This window comes from Micromys minutus (assembly GCF_963924665.1).
Source record: "Micromys minutus genome assembly, chromosome: 17".
NCBI classification, from domain to species: domain Eukaryota; kingdom Metazoa; phylum Chordata; class Mammalia; order Rodentia; family Muridae; genus Micromys; species Micromys minutus.
Genome location: NC_137952.1, coordinates 26,208,623 through 26,235,719, shown reverse-complemented (window position 1 = coordinate 26,235,719; position 27,097 = coordinate 26,208,623). Strand labels below are relative to the sequence as shown.

At 43.8% G+C, this 27,097-nt stretch overlaps 1 protein-coding gene across 5 annotated transcripts in view; it reads right to left on the bottom strand.

Annotated features, from left to right (window-relative positions):
• Positions 1–18,464, bottom strand: part of EIF2AK4 (eukaryotic translation initiation factor 2 alpha kinase 4) — a 79,637-nt gene extending 61,173 nt beyond the window's left edge. For all 5 annotated transcript variants that reach the window (XR_013975379.1, XR_013975380.1, XR_013975381.1 and 2 more), the window contains exons 1-4: positions 18,311–18,464; positions 8,218–8,330; positions 4,638–4,740; positions 1,487–1,639 (exon numbers count right to left, since the gene is read on the bottom strand). Coding sequence is in view for 2 of the 5 variants with exons in the window: in XM_080931117.1 (XP_080787243.1) it covers positions 1,487–1,639; positions 4,638–4,740; positions 8,218–8,330; positions 18,311–18,445 (504 nt within the window). In the remaining 3 variants the exon portion in view is untranslated. The remainder of the gene's footprint in view (positions 1–1,486; positions 1,640–4,637; positions 4,741–8,217; positions 8,331–18,310) is intronic.
• Positions 18,465–27,097: the final 8,633 nt, after the last annotated feature.

Below are 27,097 nucleotides of genomic sequence, written 5' to 3'. Positions count from 1 at the left end.
GTCTGCCCTGTCAAGCACGAGAACATTCTGTAGAAAACACACAGGGAGTGTAAGTATAGCACAGGGTGGAGAAAATGAGGCAGAAACAAGAATCAGACACAAGCACCTTAAAGCAGAAGGAGAGAGGAGAGGTGCTGGAGCATGGGGATGAGAGAGAGTAGCGGCGTGGTCAATGTGATCTAAGTCTGTCATGTGTACACATAAAATGTCACAAGGAAACACATGCTAAATTAAAGAGGAAATCCAAGTCTTGCAGCACGGGTAGTAATATCTATAGTGAGGAAGAAAACCAGACTTCCAAACTGAGAGAGAAACATAAGCCTAGTCCTAGACAGGAAGTCTAGTATGGATAAAATACCAGTTCTTTCCCCAAAAGTATGCAAATTTGCTCCAATCAGTCAAAATCTCAGAGGCTTCTACATTTTGTTGAATCTGAAGGAACAATTCCACAGTTCACCTGTGGCGCTAGGTAAGAGGCACGTGTCTGTGATACACACTGGGATACACAGGAAGACCCTGCCTCGGGAAAAGGAAGAGAGGTAAGAGAGGGAGAGGAGAGGAAGCTGGAGAAGTAAATAAAGGGAACAGAATGGCTGAAAAAACAATGGAAGATGGGGATGAGGAAGGGTAGGTTGGCCTATGAAATATTAAAAACATTCAAAGATAAAACATCCAGAGTATGTGAATACTCAAAATGAACTTACACTTACCAATAGACCCTGCATACACAGCAATTAAGACACGTCAACAGTGGGTCTCAACCTGTGGGTAGCGGCCTCTTTGGGTTTTGCATATCAGATAACCACATTATGATTCATAACAGTTGCAAAATTACAGTTATGAAGTAGAAACACAATTTTATGATGGGGGGTCACCAAAACATGAGGAACTGTATTAAAGGGTTGTAGCATTAGAAAATTTGAGAACCACTGTTTTAAAGGAATCCCACAGATCACTGAATGAGGAATGGCTGTGTAATGTGTTAGAAAAATACCTTGTTTTTTTTATAACCTGTGCCCACATAAGTACTTACTAAGTTGATCAAGGGGAAAAAAACTAACAAACAATTTAAACCGAAATCAAGAAGGAAACCCAGTGTATAAAGCAGTTCCTGCTCAGAATAAGGTAACAGAGGAATAGAGATGTTCAGTTAACAAGAAAGTAAGCTTAACTCCTGGCTCTTCTCACCGGGCATTAGCCACATCTTTCAGTCAAGAGACCAGCCTCCAGACTCAGTAAACCCCTGTACAGGCAGGCAGGCTGAGACACAGAAAGTCTGGTCATACGAGCCACTTGGAGAAGTGCTTCAAGCTAGTGACAGCTGCAGGGAGGAACTGGGTGGTGTTTCTCAGAGACCTGTAGTGGTTTCTCTCACACAAATGCGCATTTCTTGAATCAAATGATGACCAAGACATAGTCATAGTCAGAAATGGAATAGATACATGGAAACCTCCAGGCTGGGCCAGCAACAACAGCCGGTTCTCACCTCCTGCTCCTCCTTCCGCCTAGCCTCCAGCAACCTCTGCTGCTTCTCCTGAGCCTGCCTTTCCAGCATTTCTTCATGGAAAGACTTTGGAGGGGGTTTGTTGTGCTCGCTGAGAAATGACTGCACGTGGTGTGCCAGTTCAAATATCATCACCTACACATGTAAAGAAAAAAACAACAAATCAGTAGATGGCAAGGGGCGGGGCCTGGAGATGCTCAGCCAGCCATACCCACCTGCCGTGCCAGCATTTTGTCACTTTGCTCTGACATGTTTGGAATTAGGGATATGACACAGTCACAGCAGAAAAAGCTTTTAAAAGGCTCACTGTGTCTGTGATCAAGATGAATTATCGCTGAGATAAATAAAAAGTGTCTTTTCTTGTGTGTGTATGTGAGGGGGTTGGGAGTAATGTACTGTCATTTTCCTAATATAATCATCCGTATAAATAAAGCTGAAAACTCTGAGACTGCAGAAAGGGAATGGCTACCTTCCTAAGGAGAGCCCCGTGAGAATCAGCACTGCCACTTGTCCACACAGAGCACTGACCAGAGCCCAGAAGCAGGTCTGTAGAGCTCTTTCCTCTTCTAGCAATGAACAAGCAAGAGGCTGCTCAATACCTAAGGCACCAGCCAGCCAGAGCCAGGAAGGAAAGGCCACCTCAAACATCCACAGGGGAGCAGAGGAAGTCACCTTTCTGGCCTCTAGCCTAAGCCAGAAGCCACAGCTGGGGTGGAACTCAATAGTTTAGAGGACTGGCATCCAGCCCAGGGTACAGCGCCAGGCTGCTCCTGTCAGTGAAGAATGTGGACTTAGGTTCCTTCCCCCGCAATTACCAGAGGGCACTGAAAATGTCTTACTTCTTCATGATGCTTCTCAAGGGGCCGAGTATTATGACACATCCCTCGAGAAGCTGTCTGTTCCCAGTCCACCTTTCTGAGAGCACGCGCTAAGAAAGTGCGGCCTTCACTTGGCAGAAGTGACAGACTTTTTATTATACCAGAAGCGGTGGTGTTAACCAAATATATCCTGACCTAGAGTTCAGTGATGCCAGTCTAGAGTCTAAGCAAGAGCAAAAAAAAAGATTGAGGAACGTTGGAAAAAGCAAAACATTTCCATCACCTCAAGAGACCATTTCTAAACCAGAAATGGGCAAGACCAAGGCTGTCAAAAGTTTTGTTCTCATTGATTGAACTTACTAGCATTTTCTGAATAAGTGAAGTCTGATACAATTATGTAGAACTAGATAAAAGCAACCATATTCCAAAGTGGGTCTTATTGTATATTTCTCTCCTGCCCATTCAGGACTTGCCTTCGATACTGTGCAAAGGCTTCTCCTGTCCTCTTTCCACTCTGGACCCCTCACCATAATTCTCCAGAGTATCAGTGTCTACAGTCTGCCATGGTCCTTACACTGTGCTTTTTCTGTCCCTCACACTAAGGCCAAATGGTCTGAACACCACAGTTTCCCCAGCATGTTGGGGTGGTAAATACCTATCGACGGATTTAGAGAGAAACCCATGAATTTGATTTTACTAATTAAAAAAAAAAGCTTTGGGACATTTTGGATTACTTTCTACAACTAATAAAGATCTGCTAATACAGAGCCAGGTATGGTAGTGCACACCTTGACTAATTCCAGGACCTGGGAGGCAGAGACAGGCAGATCTCTGTGAGTTTGAGGTCAATCTGGTCTCTATGCGAATTCCAGGACAGCTAGGGCTACATACTCTGTCTCAAAAAACCAATCAGCCAACTAACCAAGAACCACTGATGAAGACCAAGAGTCATCCAGAGGAGTGTTGAGCACGGCACATACCTCTGAGCCAGGCCACCAGAGCCATATAGTGAGACTGTTCCCCAACACCACCCCCCAAAACATCACTCCAAGGCAGAGTGTTCCTAAGTATTGTTTTTGGTGCTGCCTCCTTGTAAAGAATGAAGTTCATGACTCTAACATGTGGCCAGCAGGGAAGATCCTACCATAGCGAGTCCCTAAGCTTGTGTTAACATTTAATTACACACCATTTTGTTTACTTGCAAACAAAAATGAATTCTTCCGAATAGTATTTTCAACTGCCAGGACTTCAGGGCTATGAAAACAAACTTTTGACAAACAAGCCGGATCTGCCCAACACAGTCCCACACTTTATGCCTCTCAAATCTCATCCCATGAGGACGGCTCAGGTAAGGGGTTTTTGTTTGGTTGGTTTTTTCTTGTACAGCATACTGTCCACCGTTTAAACGTGCACACAGTGACACTGCTGGGCAGCCATGCTTGTCACGCATCGCTGCCATCATTCCCCAGACTTTCCAGTTTGAAACCTCTTCCGCCAAATATGCCATTCCCTGCTCTCCTAGCCCCGGCAACCACCATTCCCCTCCCTGTCCTGTGAGTTTGATTCTGAGTATCTGGGAGAGTCGTGGAGTAAGTCGTGCCTTACTACAGTGGGCTCATTTCACTGATTCCAACTTCTTTAAGGTTGCTGTATCATGTGGTGATGTCGGAATTCCCTTCCTATGTAAGGCTGAACAACACTGCACTGCACTTAGACCCCCTGAACTAGCTCCCTGTGGGTGACAGCGGAGATGCTGGGTGTAGCAGGCAGCTGGAGCTCCCTGGCTGGTGCGAGATCACAAAGGGAATCAGCTGTGTGACTAAGCTGTGCTACTCAGTAGGATGAGTACACCTTCTACTTAGGACAGATTTATCTATCACTCCAGTGTGAAGAGCGTGTGGGAGTGTTTAGAGCAACTTTATTTGTAATAGCTAAAAACTAGAGAACTCGGATGTGTCCATCTTGTAAATGGCTAAAGGTGGAACACCACTCAGCAATAAATTGTAACAATTATTGTTTCAGAGAACAGTGCACTGCCTGGGAAACATTGTCACAATGGGATTATAGAAATGGAGGGAGGACTAGTGGTTGCCAGGTATGAAGGAGAGAGCAGGAGAATGGAGAAGAGGCCGAGAAGGACATCATATGGGATCTCTATGGAGATGGAATTAGCCTACACTTTGACTGCATCATTGTCAGGATGGAGGCTGTAATCATGTACTCAGTGTTGCAAACGTTACTATTGGCCAGGCTGGGTAGAGGGTGAGTGGGATCTTTCTGTATTGTTTCCAAAGCTCCAGCTTAGCTGTCCTTACCTCTCCACACTGCTTTTTGGCCAGTTCTTCCAGGTGTGATTTTAACAAATTAACACTTTCATTCGACAGGCCTTTAGCATTTTTTAACTCTATTTCGGGAACTCTGAAAAAACATACACACAGAAAGAAGTTACTTGGGAAGGAAGAGTCTGCAGCTTGTTTTAAGACCACTAAGCTCCCAGCAACTCTGAGCACCCGACGATTCAATACACAGACCTCCTATATTCAATATACTGAACCTCCCTGTATCCATGCAACCGGCCATGTATCCCTTTAATCACAGAAGGCCTTCAGCTACAATCCCAACAATTCCAGCTGATACAGTGTTCAGCATGGAGAAGTCTGTAGCTATGAAAAAGTGGGCAGGCCCAAACAAACCCCCATACCCACTAACTAGGCTTCATTCCCAACTCATTCGCTCTGATATCCATTTAATGATGGTTAAAATGTCCCAACGCTAACTACTGCTGCCGCTGCCGCTGCCTCTGATGCCCTCCGCAGCAATCCTTCCTGCTCCTGCTGCTCCTTGTCCGACTGTGACTCGACTATGTGCTCCTCTATATGCTAATTCTCTGCACATCCCTGCTCACAATGGTCCACACCTGCTACTCATTTAGTTCATAAACAAGGGAAGTGTGTGTGTGTGTGTGTGTCCTGAACACTAGTCAAGTGCATCATACAAGCCTATCTAGCCCACGGTTTGCACGCTGCTTCATCCCTCAGAGTTCATCTAATAAAAAACTTTAAACTCAAGGAAATTACACAGTCAACCTTAGGGTTTCCTTTTATTCCTAACCAATAAACATCCATTAATAGCTCTCTGGGATTAAACAGAATTTATGTAATTTTCCTGATGAGGTGATTCATCACTTCCTGTTCTGCATTTCTAAGTGGCTCCTGGCATTTTACCTCGGTGAAGGCTTCCTGAGTATTCAGCTATTGTGCACTCTCTCAAGGCTTCATTCCTGTCCTGTACAACAGGATGCTACAGTCAGTGTCTCCCTAAACAGATGCAGTCTGGGAGATCTACGTTTGCAGTTTTTAAAAAACTTAGTAATACTAATCTGTCTTGAGTCCACAGGTAGCCTACCGCACCCAGGATTCTCTCACACAGAGGAATCAAGGACCACTGTGCATAAGCATCATTCTATATCACATTATTTAAGACTGACTGGAGCAGTCCCTAGAATCAAGCCTTACACAGTTGTTTCTCTGTGTGTCTTTGTGTAGGTGTGCATGTGCAGGTGAATGTGTGCATGCGTGCCTGTGCGTGTACAGGATGGAGATCAACATCAGATCTTCATAGGAGCTGTCCACCTTGGGTTTTGGAGTCAGTCTCTATCACTGGGACCTGGGCCTCACTCATTAGGTGAGTCCCAGCATTGGCCAGCAAGCTCCAGGGACCTCCAGCATTTCGAATACTATGCACACCGGCATGGCCAGCTTTTTATTTATGTGCTGGGAACAAGTACTCAGGTTCTTGTGCTTATACATCAAGCACTTTGCTGATTTATCCCTCTGGCACTTACATAATTAAAAAATTATCTATTTTTGTGCTATGTGTATATGGATGGTTGTTTTGCTGACATTTATGTCTACATATCACAGTATCCATGAAAGCCAGAGGAGGGTGTCATATCCCTTAGGACTAGAGTTACCAACAGTTGTGAGCCACCATGTGGGTGCTGGGATTTGATCCTGGATCCTCTGGAACAACAGCCAGTGTGCTTAACTACTGAGCCATTTCTCCAGCCTCTCCTGACCTACATAACTTTTTGGCCAGGTGTGGTGATATACAACTTTAGTCCCAGGCAGAGGTGGGTGGATCTCTGTGAATTTGAGGCCAGTGTGGTCAGCATATTGCATTCCAGGCCAGCCGGGGCTACCCGATAAGACCCTGTCTCAAAAAAAAAAAAAAAAAAAAAAAAAAAAAAAAAATCCACATAGCAATATTAACAGAACAAAACTTGCTATGTAGCATACTAATGTTTTATATTCTTGACATGATAATTCTGTGTGGTTGATGAGATTACTTTTAAATTTTCTAAGTTATAAGCATTTCTATGTTGGTTTAAAAAGCCTGGAAAGGTTTGTATCAAATGGACATATAATCTATCTGGAAGGTTCTTTGAAGTTGGTAGCTTTCCAACCAGGGGAGTTTTACTTTCCCAGGAACCATTCATTTATCGCTGTCTAGAGACTCTCTGGTTATCACAAGCCAGGAATGGGCTGCTTGGCAGGCAGGTCAGAATATCTCTCAACTTTCCATCATGCACAGAGTATCAACCAACGGAGATCTTCCAGTAGTAGCTCCAAGGCAAGAAAACTGTGCTCCGGTGCTCCCCTTTGGGGTCTCAAACTCACAATCTTCCCGACTTAGCCTTTCAAATTCTGGGATCGTAGGCACGAGCCTGCTGCCTGGCTCTAGTCTACTTACTTTCAGAAATTATGCTGTAATTAGTCTTACGCTACTCACATATCTGGGCCTTAAATGTTGACTTTTCAAGAACAAACATTTGAGTGCTTGAGTCTCAATGGTACAATAAAAAATACGTTATCTGTGATCTTTGGCTACAGTTTCTTGCTCAGAGGCCCCAATACCCTTGGAATTTCCCGAGTGAGAACTCAGGAGAGCATCTTATGTTCTTCGTCACAAACCCTTTCAACTAGACCAGTGTTTATGAGGAAAGGTTAACGCTTGCTTGGGTGCCAGGACAGTGTGAGGATGAAGGTGGCTATGGATAGCTCCAGCCTTGGCTACAGGATAAGACATTCCAACCATATTCCAGACCCCTGAAGAGGAGGGTGGTGCTGGAGACTGAGCTCAGTCACCCATCGCCAGTGACGGTAATTACTGTTCAGCCTAGAGAGCAAAACCTCACCCAGCCCCCAGACAGCAGCGTCTAAGGGCACTGTGAGCTGCCAGACATGTGGCGGTGCTGAGGATGGAGGTCTGAAGAGGACATGCAGATCCATTCCCCTCCCTATGCTCTGGCTACTTTACATCAAATCCTTTATAACAAACCAGCAAATTACTTGTCCCGGGTTCTGTGCATCATTCTAGCAAATTATGGAATCTAAGGAGGTTGTGGGAATCCCCAAGTTTACAACAACAAATTATAAGCCAAGAGTGTGGGGGCTCGTACTTTCTTTATTCTAGGCAGTAAAAGGCCTGGCAGGACAGATGGACATTTCATTCCCAATGGCTATGCAGGAAGCACTTTAAATGCTTGCCACATCTTTATCCTCTAGTGTAGATCTCCCTTCTCTCTAGATTATAAAGAACTAAATAAGCATGAAAGTGGCAAAAGCAAGAAGGTGGTCAATGAGGAAATAGTAGCTTCGGGTCAATGAATTGGATATTAGCATCAGTAGTGAGCACTCCACAACTATACGCAGACTGAAAGGCAACTTTGAAAATGCCTAGGGCTGATGTAGTGTTACTGAGATACAGGTGATGGGAAATGAAATTTTACTTGGCAGACAGAGGAAGGAAAGAGGAACTACTCCTAACTGATGCTTCTGTGCTGTCAAAGCAGAAATGTGAAAGGACACCGAGACTTCTTATAAGGGTACTCACACGTCTGGGTATGTCGGTGGGCATTTAACCCTCAGTTCCAGCTGCACGTACACTTCCTCACCAGCAAGGCCCTGAGGGTACAGAACTAAATTGATTTCAGGAGGCTCTCTCACCTAAAAGAGAAAAAGAACACATCTCTGTAGGGTGTTTTCTCCTCACCTGTCCCACACACTAAGTTAGAGCTGCTTGACAGCCCCCAGCCAATTGGAGGACAATTATTAGCTTATGTGTATGAGTGTTCTGTCTGCATCTATCTCTGCACGTCATGTGTAATGTGCCTGGCATCCGTTACAGACAGCTGTACACTGTGAAGCAAACTCCGAACCTCTGGAAGAGATGATGGTGCTCATAAGCACTGGACACCTCTCTATTCCCCGGAGCAACAATCTTAATGAGGATGAAAATCATCACCTCGCTGAAAAGTTCTATTCCCAAGTTTTCAAAATATTCATGGTTTATGAAGGTGTTATGTCAAATTTCCAAAAGCACGGGTTTAAAAAAATCGAATTTCCCTGTCAAAGGTATCAAAGGATTAAAGAAAAACACCCATTGGGCTTCCACTCCTTGGGATGGTACTGGTTAGCTATGTGCTAAGTGCTGACCTGGAGGCTGGAGGTGAATCCAGACAGATCTGGCCCCATCCAGCACATACAAACATGAAGGAAGATGAGCAGAGGCAAAGGATGGTGAGAGCCACAAATGGTGACGGAGGGAGAGGAGGGAGAAGCCGTCTGAACAGGTACAGGAGGGAGGCCTCATGAGCAGAGGACACAGGTGACCATTCCCTGCCTCAAATGACTGATGTGTTTCATTACTGTAGAGGTTTTGGATTCTGAAACAGTTGTAGATTTTAAAACTTTCTTTGGGGAGTATTTTAGAATTCATATTTCAGATATTGGATGGTCTCATCCTGTATTTAGATTGGAATCTGAACAGAATTGACCCGGCCTGTTCTCACCGAAAATATATATGAGCAGCTTATGGCTGTCACAATGGGCAATTTCTTGTTACTACTTACAAGAAGCCAGCTCCTGCCTCAACAGGACTCTTACATGAGTACTTTGATCATTTAATGTGTTTGAGGCATAAGGAAACACTCAGATGTGGTCGCCGGGGAATGCTTAGGTGAGTAAGCTGGTCCTGGGCAGAGATGGGTGCCCCCAAAGGCCAAAAGAGGAGGCTAGTATGCCTAGGGTTATGTGCAAAGGGTGCCCAAGGAAAGCAGGTGTGCTGAGAAATGGACGGGCCACACAGGCTTTGTCAGCCAGGTAACAAACCTGGCAGGATTTAAAGATGGGCAGTGATAAGATGCAACATATATTTTAAACGACCAGTCTGGCTGCTGAGTAAGTAACGAATGGGGAAGTTTGAAAGCAGAAACAGAAAACTAACAGGGCTGGGGATGTAGCTCCGTGGTAGTGTTTGCCTGGGGTCTTTAAGCGCCTGGCTTATATCCCCAGCACTGTGAATTTCAAACAAATAAGCAAATTATCATAATGATTCAGCCACTGTTAGATGTTCACAGAAGGAGGGAGTGTGGAAGGGGGAAGGGAAAGTGGATTTGAGATCAAGCTAAGAGAGAGCTGGCTGTGAAGGAGACAAAGGAAAGAGGTCAACTTGTCCCAGTTGATCCCTCAGGTAGTGAAGGATGAGGACAGAATTTATGGTTGGGGCCGTGGGAACCCACAGGTAGTGTGACCTTGACCATCAGTGTTATAAGAGAGGATGCTGAGGAGTGTGACAGCTAGGTGAGCAAGTGGACAGTGCAAACCCAGACAGCTGCTTCAAGGCTGAGTGTGAAGGGGGACAGAAAATATGGCCAGAGGTGTGTGGGCTGGGAGTGGTTGAGAGATGGCGATGATGCGGAATCAAGTGAGGGAGACTTTTGTTCAGGTTTTAAAAACAGGAAAGATGCTAAAGCCTGTGAGAATGCTGATGGAACAACTGGAAGAGCAGGCAGGCGTAGTGAGGATCCCAGATACAGCAAGGCAGCTGGGGTGGTCAGCATTCAGGAAGTTAAAAAAGAGGGACGATGCGGAGGAGGGGCTAGGGTTTCCTTAGAGGAGCCCAGAGGGTGGGTGAAACCACTCTCCACCACAGCAGGTCAGCACTGTGGCTTTACACGCCAGGAGAATTCTGTAAGGAGTCATTTTGTTGATAGAAAGATGGATATCTGATGCCATGGTCATTCTTCTTAAACAGCTCCATTTCAGAGTTATCATTATTATTGCAAAAATCAGTTTGTGTTACATGTAAGTAAATGCTTGCTACCTGTGGGCAGGTACCCAAAGAAGCCAAAGGAAGGTGCTGGACCCCCTTGGAGCTGTAGTTACAGGGAGTCCTGAGCTGGGAAGTACGGATCCTCTGAAGAGCAGGAAGCACTCTTAACTGCCAAGCCCCAAATAGCCTCACCTTCTTTTTGAAGTTTTTAATTATGGAAAATGTCAAACGAAAGTAGAGATAATGATATGATAGAACCTTGTACCAACCATACACTTTCTACAATTACCAACGTACAGCCAACTTTTTAGCCGAGGCTACTCCTCCTACAGCCACCAGCCTAGCTTACTCTAAGTCCTATCAATCACTCTTTACCTATATTGTTGTTATTTATTTTCTGACAAGAGTCCAGCAAAGTTAGAAGATTATTTGGCTCCATTTAAAAGATAAACACATGGAGAGAAAGCTAGTCAAAAATTTACCTGTGCTTTCTACACCAAGCCACATCTTTATAGACTACTGTCTCACTAAACATAAATTTTCAAAAGACACTACAATCACCAATTAACATTCTGTTAAGAAATTGTTTCTTTTAAAAAATATTACTTTAGGGCAATACAAAATTTTTTAGCATGTGTGGGGGAGGGGTGCATGTGTGTACATGGGTGCATGTGTGTGCATGTGTGTGTTTGGGTGCATGTGTGTGTATAGGTGCGTATGGCTGCATGTGTGTGCATGTGTGTGTATGGGTGTGTATGGGTGAACATGCATCATGTGCATTTTTATAGAGACACCTGAGGTTGATGTCAGGTGTCTTCTGAGGCAGGATTTCTTGAACCCAAAGCTTGCCAATTCTATCTAGACTAACTAGCCAGCCTGCCCCAGGGATCCTGTCTCTGTCTCTCAAGTATTGGGATCACAGGCAGTGACCATGTCTGTGGATTCCAAGTTTTGGTCCTCAAGCTCGAGGCCCAATGCTTTATCTACTGAGCTATCTTCCTAGGGCAGATGTAGTATTTTAATGCTAAAAGGAGAGCCAAGAAATGGCTCACTGCTCTAATCCTAGTCTCTAGAAGTCTGAAGCGGGGAGATGGCCCACAGGCTAAGCTATCTCTGAGAGTGGACCAGCATTCCTTCTTGTCAGTTTTCTTCCTATGTGCTGAATGATTTATTAACTGACACAGAGAGCATACCTGTGGCCATCTTACTGAGTAGGGAAAAGAAGAGTTTGACATCCATACTGTATTACCCATGAAAAAACCATCTACAGCTAACACTGTAGGTCCCACACTATGACTAATTCTAAGAATGCACTTTTCTGCATCTTACAAGATAAACTTTTCAGTTATAAAAACATCTTCAAAGAGTTTTCACTTGAATTTGTCTAGGTTTTTTGGCCTGGGCCCTGCTGAGGGTGTTTCATACAACATCCCTCGAGTGCCCATGCCTGCATCCCAGCCAGGGCACTCGTTTATGAGAGTCAAGCCAAGGACTGACTTGTCTGCTTTGTGAAAAGTTATCCTGACCTTTCTGAGTTCCTCAGTTCCCTGGAACCAGGCCAACAGTGAAGGCAAAGCCGGTAGAGACCACTGAGGTGTGGAAGAGCACCGCACACTCAGAATTTTCCCAAGAACACTGGGGCCATCAGGTCTCCTGGACTGAGCCTGGCTCTAGCTGCTCAGACTGTTCTCTATCACACAGAAAACGAGTCTATCTTGGGACAGTGTCTAGGGAGGCTGTGGCTTCAGGAGGCAGTAGCTCACCAGAGAACTACACAACATTAAGACAGTCTTCTCTATGGAGAACACTTAATGAAGTACAAATGAATCCATGTAAAGATGGCTAGCAAACTACAGAAGAGACCTCTGATAGCCAGCTCCCAGAACCACTGGGGATAGGAAGGGTAATGGCATGTAGAACCTTGGGCTGAATAAAACATATCCAGTAAATACTCCTTGGTTGGAGCAGCCACAGACCCCCAGGCAGGTTTCACAGTCTAGATAGCTCCACAGTGCAGCAACACCACAGAACCACCAGGCATACAACGGCCAGGGCAGCTTATACCAAAACCAATGTTTAGAAAAGAGGATAGAATATGAGTTGAGGTGAGGAGACACCTGGTATAAAGGTTTCCACTTCAAGAGCTCAAGAGCCCAGTAATGGTGACTAGATGTAAGAACAGACCACAGCCACTCAGGAATAATACAGGATGAGATTAAGCCTAACGACCTGTCACAGTGTGAGTTCCAAGTGACGGTGACCCAAAGAAGGAAGAACAGGCCACAGAAGCAAAGGCTGACCGGCTATGTTTAAGATCTTTATTTTGGCTGACAGAATGTAACAGCCCCTGTAGTATTTCCCCTACAGAGTACAGACTTTGGGGTATCTCTCAGAAAAGAGTACTAGCCCTCCTCACTATCCAGTCTCCCCTTTACTTCATAGCAATAGAACCCCTGACAGATTAGTCGGCTACATCTCCAAGGCTACTATGCAGCTAGGTTTAGCCAATGAATTTATTTCTGGGAAATTAAGGGAATCAGGATCTGTCATATGTCATGCTGGTGATGGAGCTGTTGTACGGCTCCTGTCTAGCATTTGTGAGGCCCTGGTTTCAGTTCCCCAAACCACACGGCTTTTCATTTTGTTTGTTTTTAGAGAATAGTCATATGAAATTTTGAGAAAATTATCTTAGAGAAAAATTGTCTGGCCTTAGTTTGAGAGGATGCGCCCAGTCCTACAGTGACTTGATGTACCAGGGAAGGTTGGTACCTAGCAGGGGACCTCCCCTTCTCAGGGGAAAAAAGGGCATGGGGAGGAACTGTGTACAGGGGATACGGGGAGGTGAGGTGAGGCTTTGATCAGGATGTTAAATGAATAAATAAGTTAATAAAACAAACAACAACAACAACAACTTCCCCACAAAAGGCTATAACAGTTTCTTCTGATTTGGGGGTTTTGCTATATAGCCCAGGCTAGCCCTAAACTCATGATCCTTCTGTCTCACCCTTCTGAGGGTTGGCACTGCAGGTTTGTACCACTATGCCCAACTTCCTATGCAGTTTCTTTACACATTTCTTCTTCAAACAGGTTGGAATAAAGCTACGAAGGTTAAAAAAAAGTTGGAATAAAGCTACATTGTTCAGACAACAATGTTAGAGCACAAGGGCACATAGAGGGCTGAACACCTTAGCATGAAGGAAGAGCTCCAGAGCCCCAGGCTTTCATGTGCAAATACATTGCTGTTAGGTCCTCTGCCACGTGCAGCTAGTTTAATACTAACCACTACAAACTTACAGAAAGAAAAGTGTCAAGACAATAATGCAATCAAGGAAGAGCTCTTTTAGAGATTAGACCTGAATATTTGCTAGGTTACTCAAGGAGACAGGAAAATGGCTTTTTTGTTTGTTTGTTTGTTTGTTTTGGTAAGGTATGTTCAGGACACAAAGAACTTCATCAAATGAAACTTCACCCTAAGAAGAAGCCCTTCCTACTCTCCAGCATTCAAATATATACAGACCTTCTCCTCTGTATGACCATGAAGCGAATGGTCCTCTGCTACATACATATTCTCATAATGGACCACTGCCTTGACAAAGGCCCTGTGGTGGCTATTCTTGGTTGTCAAATTGACAGCATCTGGGATTAACTAAAACCTAAATGAATGGACACACCTATGAGAGTTTTTTCTCAATTAAATCATCAGAAGTGAGACGTCATTCAGATCTTTGAGGTGGGAAGATCCACCTCTAACTAAACTACACCTCTGGCTGGCAGCCTATATGAAGGGTTGGAAGAAGAAAGATGCTCTTTCTCCTTGCCTTGCTCTAGCCCTTGTTAGCAAGTCCATTCCTTCACTAGCATTAAAGCCTGTGTCTTCCGGATTCCAGCATACACTGAAGACCAGCTGAGACATTCAGCCTTGTAGGCTGAACAACTACCGGGTTCTTGGACCTTCTGTTTATAGGCAGCTATTGTTGGACTAGCTGGACCACACTTTGCCAAGTCATTCTAATACCCCTCTTCTCTGTGTGTAGATAGATAGACAATAGATAATTCATTCTATAAGTTCTGTTACTCCAGATAACCCTGACTAACAATACAGTCCACAAAGCAAAAGCCAAATGACAATGAAACCTTTACAGCTATGCCAAGACAAACTCTTTCTTTCTTTCTTTCTTTCTTTCTTTCTTTCTTTCTTTCTTTCTTTCTTTTCTTTCTTTCTTTCTTTCTTTTCTTTCTTTCTTCCTTCCTTCCTTTCTTTCTCCCTTTTCTTTCCTTTCTTCTTTAAAAGATGTATTTATTTATGTAAGTACACTGTAGCTGTCTTCAGACACACCGGAAGAGGGTATGAGATTCCATTACAGATGGTTGTGAGCCACCATGTGGTTGCTAGGAACTGAACCCAAGACCTCTGGAGGAACTTAAGGTACAATGAGAAATCCTGTCTCAATTAAAAACAAACAAACAAAAAACCACAAGTGGAAAGCAATCGAGAAAGACACCTGATATCCTTTTCTGGACTCGACACATATTGGGGTACACGACAAGTATGCACACACAAGGGAGCACACTCGAGCGTACACACACACACACACACACACACACACACACACACACACACACACACACACATTAGGGGGGAAAAAGACAGTTCAGCCAGAAAGATACTAATGGCAAGTGCTCAGAAAATGAAATTAAATAACTTCCTCTAGATATATATATATATATAAAATGCCTTAAATATTTATTTCCCTCATTCTTCCATCTCTAAAAAAGGAACACCAAGTTTATCTTCTTTTCTCAAATATTTGCCTGTTGTCAAATTAAAAAAACAAACATTAGATTCTTTAAAATTTAACATGACCTTCAGCTCCATTTTGAACAAACATCACACATTCACCGTTTGCTGTAATGGAAATTCAGACAGGATTGGAGCAGTTGCTGTAGTTTCAATGTATTAGATTGTACATACACTAGAAAACTAAGCTCTCCTACTATAGTCTGGTATTTAGAAGAGGTGCCTCATCACGAGGTCAGTGGCTTTAGAGATGACAGAGAGAAGCACAAGCATACATGCATGCCCTCCATGCCACGCCTTCTGTCACTTATGATGCAGCAAGGCCCTCACAAGGTACAGCCCCTTGATTTTGGATTTTCTAGGCTCCAGGACTGCAAGCAATAGACTGTGTTTTGTTTTTGCTTTATAAAGTTTCCAGTCTGTAGCATGTTATAGCAGCAGAAAGTGAATGAAGAAGATACCAGGCAAGGCCATTTAAACATTCACACTGAAACACGGGCCAGGAAAATTCAGTACAGTGAATGGCAACAATGTTAAACATCAAGGATTGCTATGACTCTACAGTGGTTTAAAACAGTGTTATAACAGTGTTGAAAATTAAAGAGACAGTAGCAAGGAATAGATGAAATACATTGGGAACTGCTAATATCAGTCCTGGGAAGCTTCATAGCAAGCACTGGAATGGAAGGAGGGGTGAGCGAGCTGTAAGCAGGCTGTCCTGGCAGCCTGGAGGGGGCAGGGGCTAGAGAGGCAGCACTTCACCTGTCAGACTGTGTGAATAGACAGCACATGGAGAACATGATCCGACACTCTTGAAAAGGTCTTCCTACACTTATCTGGTGGAAGTTTTAGAACAATGAAGTCGCTGGGTGGTGGTGGCACATGCCTTTAGTCCCAGCACTCAGGAGGCAGAGGCAGGCAGAGCTCTTGTGTGTTATGAAATAACTAAATAATTTTATTGATTTCCCTAACATATATCTACCTTTTTACCACTGAGTAAGAAAATAGACCTTAGGGTAGAAAAATTAAATCAATGGATAAGAAGAGTTCAAAGGAAAAGAAAATAGCGTTTTATAAACAAAGGTAGCTGACATGATTTCTAACCAAAGAAACACACATTAGAATGGGACTGGTTTCAGTCAGACTGAAAAGTATGGAGCATTCAGTGCTGACGAAGGCTAAAGAGACAAGCGAACCCAAACACAACCAATGGACCCAGAGACAGAAGCAAGGAGGGTTTGCAGTGCCTCCTACGGGAGGAAGCAGACCCTCTGCTGATAGAGAAAGCTAGACAAGATAAATAAGTGGTATTTTTAAAATGTCCTTGAATTATAAAATATATCTTATGTGACTGGTACCCAAACTTTTAAATACATAAATTAAATTTGGATACACACTCTGTTTGACTATCTATGAAGGATATGCTTCAAAACTGAAATTTAATCCATGACATAGCCCCCAAAAGTTAAGAAAAAAAAAATTGATCTGAGCTTATTAGCAGTAAATTTGGCCTGAAATGAGAAGTGATTGTCCTCACTCTGATCAGGCTGACATCTGCATACGCACACATTCATTTCATTCTGTTTACATTTTGGAAACACTCCCACAGGCCTGGAAGGAGGTGGATGAACCGTCCTCCCAGGATTATGCCTAGAACACTTCTGAATTCTGAAAACCACTAGGCCTTAAGGGGGTATAGCTTCAGGATAGTGGCCTCGAATAACCTTTCCCTGAAGAAAGGCAAGTAGTGGATGCTAATGAGCTTGTTCAAAGAGTAACCTCTGACTCATCAGACTGAGCACCAATTATTTGCCTGAGAGGCCTATGAAAGAAAGTGTTGGCGATATTGCTTGTGATCCGGAGCCTACTTTTAAGGTATCTCTGTGTTTGGTCTTCTAGGTTATAAAAGCCACCAGCTGTAAATTCTTGGGCTTACTGGGATCAGCTGTAAATTCTTAGGATTATCAGTATCATTACCTAAAAGTGGTTGATGATTATCCTTCCCTTGGAAAATGGAATGCACCTTGGAAACACAAAACTCAAGAAAAGCCAGCTTGCTCTACCTGAGTTTCCTGCACATTCCGTAACACTGTTCTGGTGGCTTAGGCCCTACTTCCTGATTCCCTGAAAACAGAGAAGTTGCCAAACGACCTGTAGGTCACCTTACTATTTACCAGAAGCATGTATAAACTGTACGTAAAGTTACAAACAACTCTTAAAGCAAGGCCTAGAAAAGTAAGCTTCCCACAGGCAGCAGGGGTTTTGTGCCTGTTTTATCGATGTCTGTGCTCTCAGCGTCTAAACTTAAAGTATATTGGATTAGCGGGAGAATCTTGGCCCTGACAGCTTAAAGAAAGTCTATTCCGTAAAGAAATGCTGGATACAGAGATAAGACAGATACTGCGAGTTACAGAATTGAGGCAGATGGAGGAAAACAGTACTTCCAAACTGGCAATATTCAGGAACATTTTAGTTCGGTAGATAAACTACTCAAGGATAGGGAGAAACTGTCACTGCCCCCAGCTTAACTTCCACCCACAGAAAAGGAAAGTGATGTTTTAAAAATAAAAAAACTCGGTAAACACCGCATTACTGCGACAATAAACGAGTTCTACACCTATTCCTCAAAAGCCTCAGAGGAAGGTACAGAAAGTTCTTCTACACCGGAAACAGGATTTACACAGTGTGACCTAGGAATTTGTTTGCTGAGAGCACAAGGCCTGGACCCACGCCCCCTAAACATCCCCTGCACAAAATACTATGAATGTGCATTCATTACCACGTCGAGGCCTGGGGCAAGTCGGGGTGGGAGGGGGGAGAAGGATTGGAAGGACGATGTGTGGTTAGGGGACGTCAGTGGGAATGCGAAGCACGGCATAGGGAGGAGCAGACCCGGGGAAAAGAGAATTCAGCCCAGGTGCTGCTTTCTCAAGACGGGCGGCGGCGCAGAGGTAGAAAGAGGGTGGCGGAACTGCAAGATGGAAAGCCTGCAGTCTAAGTGGTCGCCCCAATCTGGAGCCGCCAGACTGGGTGGCTAGACTGGAGAACACCGGGCCAGACCAACCACGTTCCTACCGGTCCGCGCGCATCCGGCCGCAGATCCTGGAAGTCCGAGCCGTAAATGGCCTCCAGGGCCTGCAGCTCGTGGTCCTGCCGTTGCGAATAGCTCTCCTGCGGCTCAGCCCGGCCGGCCCCGCGGCCCCCAGCCATGGCGGCCGGGGCAGGCGCAGCGGCCTAGGCAAGTTAGCGGTAATTCTAGGGAGGGCTGAGGAGCTCTAGCCCGCGCCGTGACCGAGCGGGGGGCGGGGCCTCGAGTCGGAGTCGGGCCTGGGGGAGGGGTCTCGAGCTGGTGACAGGCCTGGGGGTGTGGCTCTGCTCTGGGTAGGCGCTTTGAAGGCAGGACCTCCGGCCCGAGAGAAACCTGGGGGCGGAGCCTCAAGCTGAAGACCGGCCTAGGGGCGTGGTTATGAGCTGGTGAGCGGGCCTTGGGCGGAGCCTAAGCCAGGAGGCGGGCCTGGAGGCGGGGTTCTCCGCGGCTGATTAGTTTGGCCCACTCGGAAGACGGCCAGTGGGCGGGGTTTTGCCCCAACTTCCTAAGGCCCAAGACTTCCAGTAGGGAAAAGCTTTACCTTTCTTCCTGAATTGTGTCGGGGGGGGTGGGGGGGTGGGGGGGGGCGGTGAGGGGGGGAGGGGGGGAAGAGGGCTGGGGGGGAGGAATTGCCAACACAAGTTGGAGAGCCAGGTTGTCTCTCAGGTAGGAGTGACGGGACATATTAGTTTTTACAAAACAAGTCTGTAGCAGAAATAGGCGCTGGAATTCCTTCATCCTGCCTGGATAGTGAGAGGAAATTTTTAAAGCGCAGTCCGATGGGTTAAATCATTTATCTTACCTGAACTTCCCAGAATGAGACTACTGGGAGGAAAACCCGTAAACCCTTTTCCCCATATTCGTTATCCTCGAACCATGAATTAAATGTCTGACGCATGCTCTCTGGACTCTGAAATTCTCTCTCCTTGCATTTTCAACCCCCACAAGGAGAATTATCCGACCAGTTCATTTAATGTAAATTTGAGCGTTCTCATTCATGTAAATTGTTGCATCCTACTTTACATATTTAGGAATGCATATGTGTCCATATGTATATACGTAAGTTTTGAGTCAAGCTCCCACCCTGCAGCATGGGCTGGCCGTGAATTCATTCACAGTTGTCTTCCTACTTCATCTTCCAGTGCTAGGATCCTGAGACTCTGCCACCATCGCTATCTGACTATAATTTTTTTCAAGCATATAAGTAATCTATCTATTCAGACATTACTATTGCTTTGTTGTCTACATGATGCAGCTTGACTCAGAAAAATTGCGTCGTCATGCCTCAAGTTAGGTTTAGGTGGCATGTCTCTGTCCAACTCAGTAATGACTACTTAAGCATCTCACCTTCATTCAGCCACTCTGATCAGACAAGATATCACAAAGGTCTCTTAAAAGCCATCTTCTTCCTCCTCCTACTGGAGGCCTGTTCTGTTTCCAGCGACCCCTGTTTGGATACACGGCAGCACTCAACAAATACTGAAGATATGGATTCCCTTTTTCTTCAGCTCTCACATTCAAATTGTCACCATTTCCTCAGTTTCCCCCTAAGCTGCATCCCATTTTTACCACTCCACTGCTCTGTTCCGCCCTTCTTAATCCTTGCCCCACTTTAAGCAGCTCTTCCTATTACAGCCAAATAAGTTCCTAACACCACTAATATGGTCACACCAATCTGTAAAATTCTTTCATTTTTTTCAACTGTGTCTTTTTCTATTAAAAAAGAAAAACTCATTATGGATTTTTTTCAACATAAAAGCAGATGAAATATTATAATAACCCCATGTATCTGTCACCCAGGTCCACAACTTCCGATGTCTTCGCCAATATTGTTCTGTGTTCATCTTCCTTAGGAATGCTTTAAATATCAAATGTCATGGGTTTTGTTTGTCAATAAACATAAAGGACATTTGAAACCAATATAAGGTCACCCCCACACTTTAACATGTAACACTTTCTAGTTGGCAAGATGGCTTGACAGGTAAAGGCACTTTTTAAGCCTGATAAGCTGAGTGTCAACCCCAGACCCCACATGGTGGAAGGAGAGACCTCCACATGTGCCCCCTTCCAATAAATAGATAAGTAGATAGATATTATTAATACCTGCATAATAAATTAATACAAAGCAATAAAAATACTTTTGCTTAATAAAACAATAATTGTTGTATAACAGTTTTTTTCCTGGGGTGACACAACACAACACAACATACACACACACATTCACCCCAAAGTAATGAATGCACCAATATATAACTTGGTGAGCCAATGGGTTGTTAGTGGTGCTGCCAATAGGGTTGTGGGTGAGGGGTTACTTAAAAGGGACAGGGACAACTTAAAAGTCGCTGTATCATCTAAAAGCACGCCCCAGCAAGAGGGAAGACTCTGGAAGCTACTACTGTGAGCTACCTGCACAGCTTGCAGGCAGCTCCACACTCCTGAGAGTTCCAATGGAATCCCCGAGAGCTCCAAAGTCCAGAGTCTTCTCCCTAGAAGTTGTTCACTCTTTTTTTTTTTTTTTTTTTTTTAACTGTTGGGGAGTGGGCATGACAATCAGTGAGTGACCTTTGGTTTATATCCTGGGACTTGTGAGCTTCTGCCTTCCTCCTGGAGGTGATGTTTTAATTCAGAGGGAACTCATAGAACAAGTGACCACGTAGACATGTAGAAAAGACTCCTGCTTATTAAGAAAAATTCACTGTAACATTAATGGATAATGGAATGGTAGACCAGCAATTTGCTACCAAGTAATTCAAAATGAAGAAAGTTTTGTTTTCCATATGTCCATAAGTATCCAACGTTGACTATGGGAGTGAAAGATTATGTGAGTTCTTTGAATGACTCTTAAAATTAGTTTAATGTCACAATTTTAAGTCATCAACTGTACTCCAAGGTAGAAATTTTGTGTTACCATTAGTTTCCCAAAGGTCTGGTTCCTTGTCCTTGTTAGTCTTTAAGTTTTAAACACTGTAACAGATGTGCAGCAATGTCTTGTTTTATTGCTCTGAAAAAGCACCCCAATTTTCCCCAAGTATACAGACATTCATGTGGGTAGTTCAGAGTGTTCCTATATGCTCTCTCTCCTCCAGAGCTTTCCCCAAACATTTGTTAACTAGTTAATAGTCAACTAGTGTTGGTATTGTTCACAGAATTCCAGGACAGAAACTGGTTGACTGATCAAAACTGTAGCAATGTGAGGTTCAAATGTTTCAAGTCCAGAAGCTCTCAACTGGGGCTAGCTTTAGCACCATGAATAGCCATTCCTTACCCAACCTCAATGTTAGAATTAGTATTCTGTGACTAATAGATAATTCATATCTATTAACTTTGCAGACAACTAACCCAAAAGTTAAGGATGACATCAGATAGCCTCTGATGCCTATAGAAAACCTTCCCCTATCTTGCTGTAATTATATCTCTGATTACCACTAATATATTTTAAACTTGTGATTTATGACTTTCTTTGTTTAGTAAAACTATGAAATATAAGGAAACATCTTTCAGCTGGAACCTAGAACTAGAACTGGTTTCCTAGGCCATGATCACTCAAAACAGCTTCAGAATAAACTATCTTTTATTCCCTTTAAGATGAGAGCTGTTTTTTTTTTTTTTTTTTTTTGCATAGAGGCCACATTGTTACTAACTAACACTCATAGATTATATTAGGGTTCAGTGTTGCACAAATACAGAATGTAATTTATCCAACATTGCTTTACTATGTGTGATAGTTTCATATACCTAAAGAGAGTCCATGAACTACTTGTCTCTTAGATAATTCTCTATAGACTTTGATAGCCGGTGTCTTAGTTACTTTTCTATTGCAAACACCATGACCAAGGTGACTTGTAAAAGAGAGCATTTAATTTGGTGCTCAGGGTTCCCAGGGGCTAGTGTCCATGATCATCACAGTAGGGAACAGGCAGCAGGAGGCATGGAGCAGAAACTGAGCGCTTACATGTGATCTATAAGTATAAGATAGAGAGAGCTAACTGGGTTGCTGTGGGCTTTTGAAAACTCAAAGCCCACACCCATCGACACACCTCCTCCAACAAGGCCACACCTAATCCTTTACAAACAGCTCCACTAACTGGGGTCCCAGCATTTAAATATAAAAGCCTATGGGGAACATTCTTATTCAAACCACCACACTACTCTTTATAAGAAACATCAAATGGCACAAAACATTAAATATAAGTAAGAAATTTCTCATATGACTGTTTTATAAAGAGAAAGGAGCCTTAAGGGGTTTAGTGTTTGTTGTTACTGCTGGTGTTGTAGCACTTCAATGGAGCCCAGCCTGAAGTTATTGTGAATTTTTCAGTTTTACTGTCTGAGTTAGGGTTTTACTGCTGTGAACAGACACCATGACCAAGGCAAGTCTTATAAAGGACAATATTTAATTGAGGCTGGCTTACAGGTTTAGAGGTTCAGTCCATTATCATCCAAGTGGGAGCAGAAAGGGGTCTGGAGGAGCTGAGAGTTCCACCTCTTGTTCTGAAGACAGCTAGGAGAAGATTGGCTTCCAGGCAGCTAGGATGAGGGTCTTAAGACCACCCCCACAGCAACACACTTTCTCCAACAAGGCCACACCTCCTAATAGTGCCATTCCCTGGGCTGAGCATATACAAATCATTACAGTTACTGTGTCAAGGTCATCCTCTCTCTCTAAGCCCGTTGAGTCTGGATTTCTATGAACTATTCTGTTAAGAAGACTATGTGAAATAAGCTTTAAAAATTAGGACGAGATGAAGGCTGTAGTTCAGTATTAAAGTGCATGACTCATATGCATAGGGGCCCTGGGCTAGATGTCCATCATTTTAAGTAATGAAATAAAAATTGATATCTGGGGCTGGAGAGATGGTTCAGTGGTTAAGAGCACTGAATTCTCTTCCAGAGGTCCTGAGTTCAATCCCAGCAACCACATGGGGGCTCACAACCATCTGTAATGAGATCTAATGCCTCTTCTGGTGTGTTTGAAGATAGTTATAATGTACTCATATACATAAATAAATAAATCTAAAAAAGAAACTGACATCTCAGGAGAAAAGAGGGGCGGGGCTTGGAACTGCAACAAAGAACAGGAAGCCATAGAAAAGGAAAAGTTCATTAGAGGGCAGGTTAGAATTATTTTTCATTTAAAAAGGCCTACTTCATTGTTGCTTCTTAATGGATCTGAATGCTAGTTTGTAGTCTTGTCTGATGGGCAGAGGCATGCATCTCAAAATCTGCAATTCAGTTTCCTCCTGCAGTGTTGGGGCCTTGTACATTTTGAGAAGGTACTCTACTACCTAGCTCTGAAACTCGGTCTCTCTCTCTCTCTCTATCTCTCTCTCTCTCTCCCTCCCTCCCTCCTCCCTCCCTCCCTCCCTGCTCAGGCTGGTCTAGAACTCTTTCCATAGACAAGGATGAGCAAGTGATTCTCCTGCCTCAGCCCCTGAGGAGCTGGCATTAGACCTGACCCAGTTCTTTTACTCCTGGTATTTGTTGTCTTCCTGGGCCTGAAATAGGAAAAATATTTATTAATAGGCTTATTCTCTCCCTCAGTGATGCAGATATAGGCCAGATTAGACCAGATTTTTAAAAAGTAGATACAGGTAGGTTTATTAGGAGGCAGCTCTGAAGTAGGTTTCCTAGCTCACACGTGGAGGTCAGTGAAGCCATGCTTCCAGGCTAAGGCGAATGAGTTTTGTGAGTCTGGGCGCAGGGTGATGACGTGTGAGTCAGGCGCTAAAACGGTGCTCATTACCTGGTCGAAAACAGAAACCCCGGTGGCTAGTCTTTGATGGGTTGCAGGAAACTGGGAGCAGAGAAATGATGATATGTTAGCCCTATGGTTTTCAAAGCAGGCAGGGGAAGTTTCTCTGTGCAGGCAGGGTCGGGGGGTGGGGGGGAAGAGGGCAGATGGGGTTTCCCAGCCTGTGCAGGGAATGAGCAGGGCTTCCAGCTTAACATTTTTCTCTCACAGTGGTCAAGAGGGTCAAATGTATTGTTTGTTTAATTGTAGTGTTGGGGGGAGACAAGTGGTGCTCTAACACTGATCTACATCCCTAGCCCAACAAAGTCTCTTAGCACAGAGCTCAACCCTACAGCACTTACTAGCTGCCTGCTTTTCTCCCAGTTTAGAGCCCAGTGGAACTTTGACTCTTCTGGGTTCTATAATACTCATGTTGCCCAGAAATTGACCAACACGGTTTCTTTCTGCTGAGAAAATTTGCAGTGCAGTCCCTGGGCAGTTAGTCTGGGCTTATCCCACACTTGGTTCTGGATGGCTGGTCCAAGTCCTGTAGTCAAAATGTTGGATCAGAAGCTTTCAATCTCAGCACTATGGGTGCTCCAGACCCGAAATTCTGAATTTCAGGGAGCTACCCTATATACTGTGGGATGCTGAGCCACGTCCTTAGCTTCTGTCTATCATGGGCTGACTATATAGAATAGACTGCATTTGAACTCACTCATGTGTCTTAATGTGCGTTTATGTCATGAATAAAGAGTTTGATCATCTTTTCCTATGCTTATATATCCTTTTTTTACTTGACCTGTGGTGTACCTAGAATGTTGAATTGTCTTATGATTGAGTTTAGAGAGCCGTTTATATATTCTAGGTGCACATTCTTCATCATCACATATGTGATTGTCAGCACACCTTTTCGCTCTCTTGACAGTGATTTCCAGAAAACAGTTGTTACTTTTGGAACCAATGAATTTTTTTCCTTTGTACATCATATTCTGTTGTCAAATCTCTAAAAATCTACTTTTTTCCTTTGGTAAATTTTATGGAGTTCACTTTCCTATTTGGTTATATCATCCTGTTTTAGTTCTAATGTTTGGATTGGAGTTTTATGGCTTGGCATGTACAATACCCTGGGCCCCACAGACAGACAGGCAGGCAGGCAGACAGACACACACACATATAAACACTCACATGCATGTGTTTGTGCGCGCGCTTGTGCGTGCGCGCGCGCACACACACACACAACACATGTTAAGCATGTGCCTATGCAGTTCTGCTCCGTGATTCCATTTCTGCAATCTACTAAGAAGCACACATTTAGTAATAGAAAGAGGATATGTGCTTGCTTGTGGTAAAGACTAATTGAGGAGGTGGAGAGAAGGATCACGGAGAAGCTAAATGTCCATTTTGCAGGTGATGTATACATTCACTATCTTGGAGTACTTGTTATCAGGGTTAGGGTTACAGCTTAGCAGAGCACCTGCCTAGCAAGTACAAGGCCTTCCCCAGCAAGGCAAAGCAAAAGGAAATGAAGTCAAACCCCGAAGTAACCATCAAACTGTAGTGTGTCATATGTCTGCTATATGCTAACATGCTCTTAAAAGAAATTTCCTCTATTTGCAGTGGTTTATTAATCCAAAATCTAAACAAGTTCACTAAAGGGTCAAATCAACATGTTTAGAATACATAGACATACATTTCAAAGAATACCCTGCTTGGTAAGAGTGTTTTTGTCTGTCTGAAGTCCCCAAGCTTCTTGGCATATTTGAAGATTTTCTTAGTCTTTAAATCCTCTCCTTCCTTCTGTCCCTTCCTTCTTTCCTTTATGGTACAAAATTCTCCATTTCTGAAGGATATTGTTGCTGGAACAAGAATTCAGTCGATCATTCTTTTCTCTCGGCAATAATGAAAATTGGTATTTTTAAAGTTTTTATTTGGCACAAAATAGTTCCCATATTTATAGGGTGAGGCATGGTGATACTGCTATACATGTATGCAATGTTTGCATGCGTTCATGATCTGGTAAGGACAAGATCAAGGTGTCCACTGTCTCAAACATGTACATTTCTTTGTGTTAGGAACACTCAAGAATCTCTGTGATGGCCATTCCTTGTCAACTTGACTACATCTGGAATAAACTACCATCCAGAAATGGAGGGCACACTTGTAATCCAGATCTTGAGGCTGGAAGACATAAGTGTCTGACCTGGAATTTGACATGGAGATCTCGAGGCTTAGTGGCCATGAAAAACTTAGGCCCAAGCAATGTAGTACATGTTTTTATTCCCAAGGGACTAAGGCAGGCAGATCTCTGAGTTCAAGGTTAGCCTGGGACAAAGCAAGTTTTAGGTCCTGGCATGGTGGTACACTCCTTTAATCTGGATCATACCTTCTGCTGGAGGCCTACATAAGGACATTGGAAGAAGGAAAATTTGCTCGTCTTCAACTGCTTGTACTTACTCGCTAGCACATTTGTTGGAACCTACTTCTACAGAAGACCAGCTGAAACAACTAGCCTCGTGGGACTGAGCTACTCCTAGATTCTTGGACTTCCCATCCACAGCTTCCCATTGTTGAGCTGGTTGGACTACAGACTGTAAGTCATTACAGTAAATTCCCTTAATATATAGAGGCATTCAATAAGTTCTGTGACTCTAGAGAACCCTGACTAATACATTCTCTTTTTTAAGATATTTTGGAAACACACAGTTATTGCCTACCTGGGTTAACCTTTTAGACTGTAGAATGTTAAAATTTGTGTGTTATTTATGTGCATGTGTATTTATTCACTTGTGTGCAGAGGCCTGAGGTTAGCTGTCTTTCTTGATGACTGTCCACCTTACTGAGGATGAGTCCCTTGCTGAACCCAGAGCTTGCCATTTGGGCTTTCCTGGCTGCCAGCTTGCTCTGGGAATTCTGTCTTTGTAGCTGAGTGTCGGGATTATAGTTATACTGCCGTACCCACCCAGATAGACATCTCCCAGCTTCTTTGTGTTACTTAACTGTTGTTCTAGTTACTTTTTCCATTGCCATATTCACGTTTAGA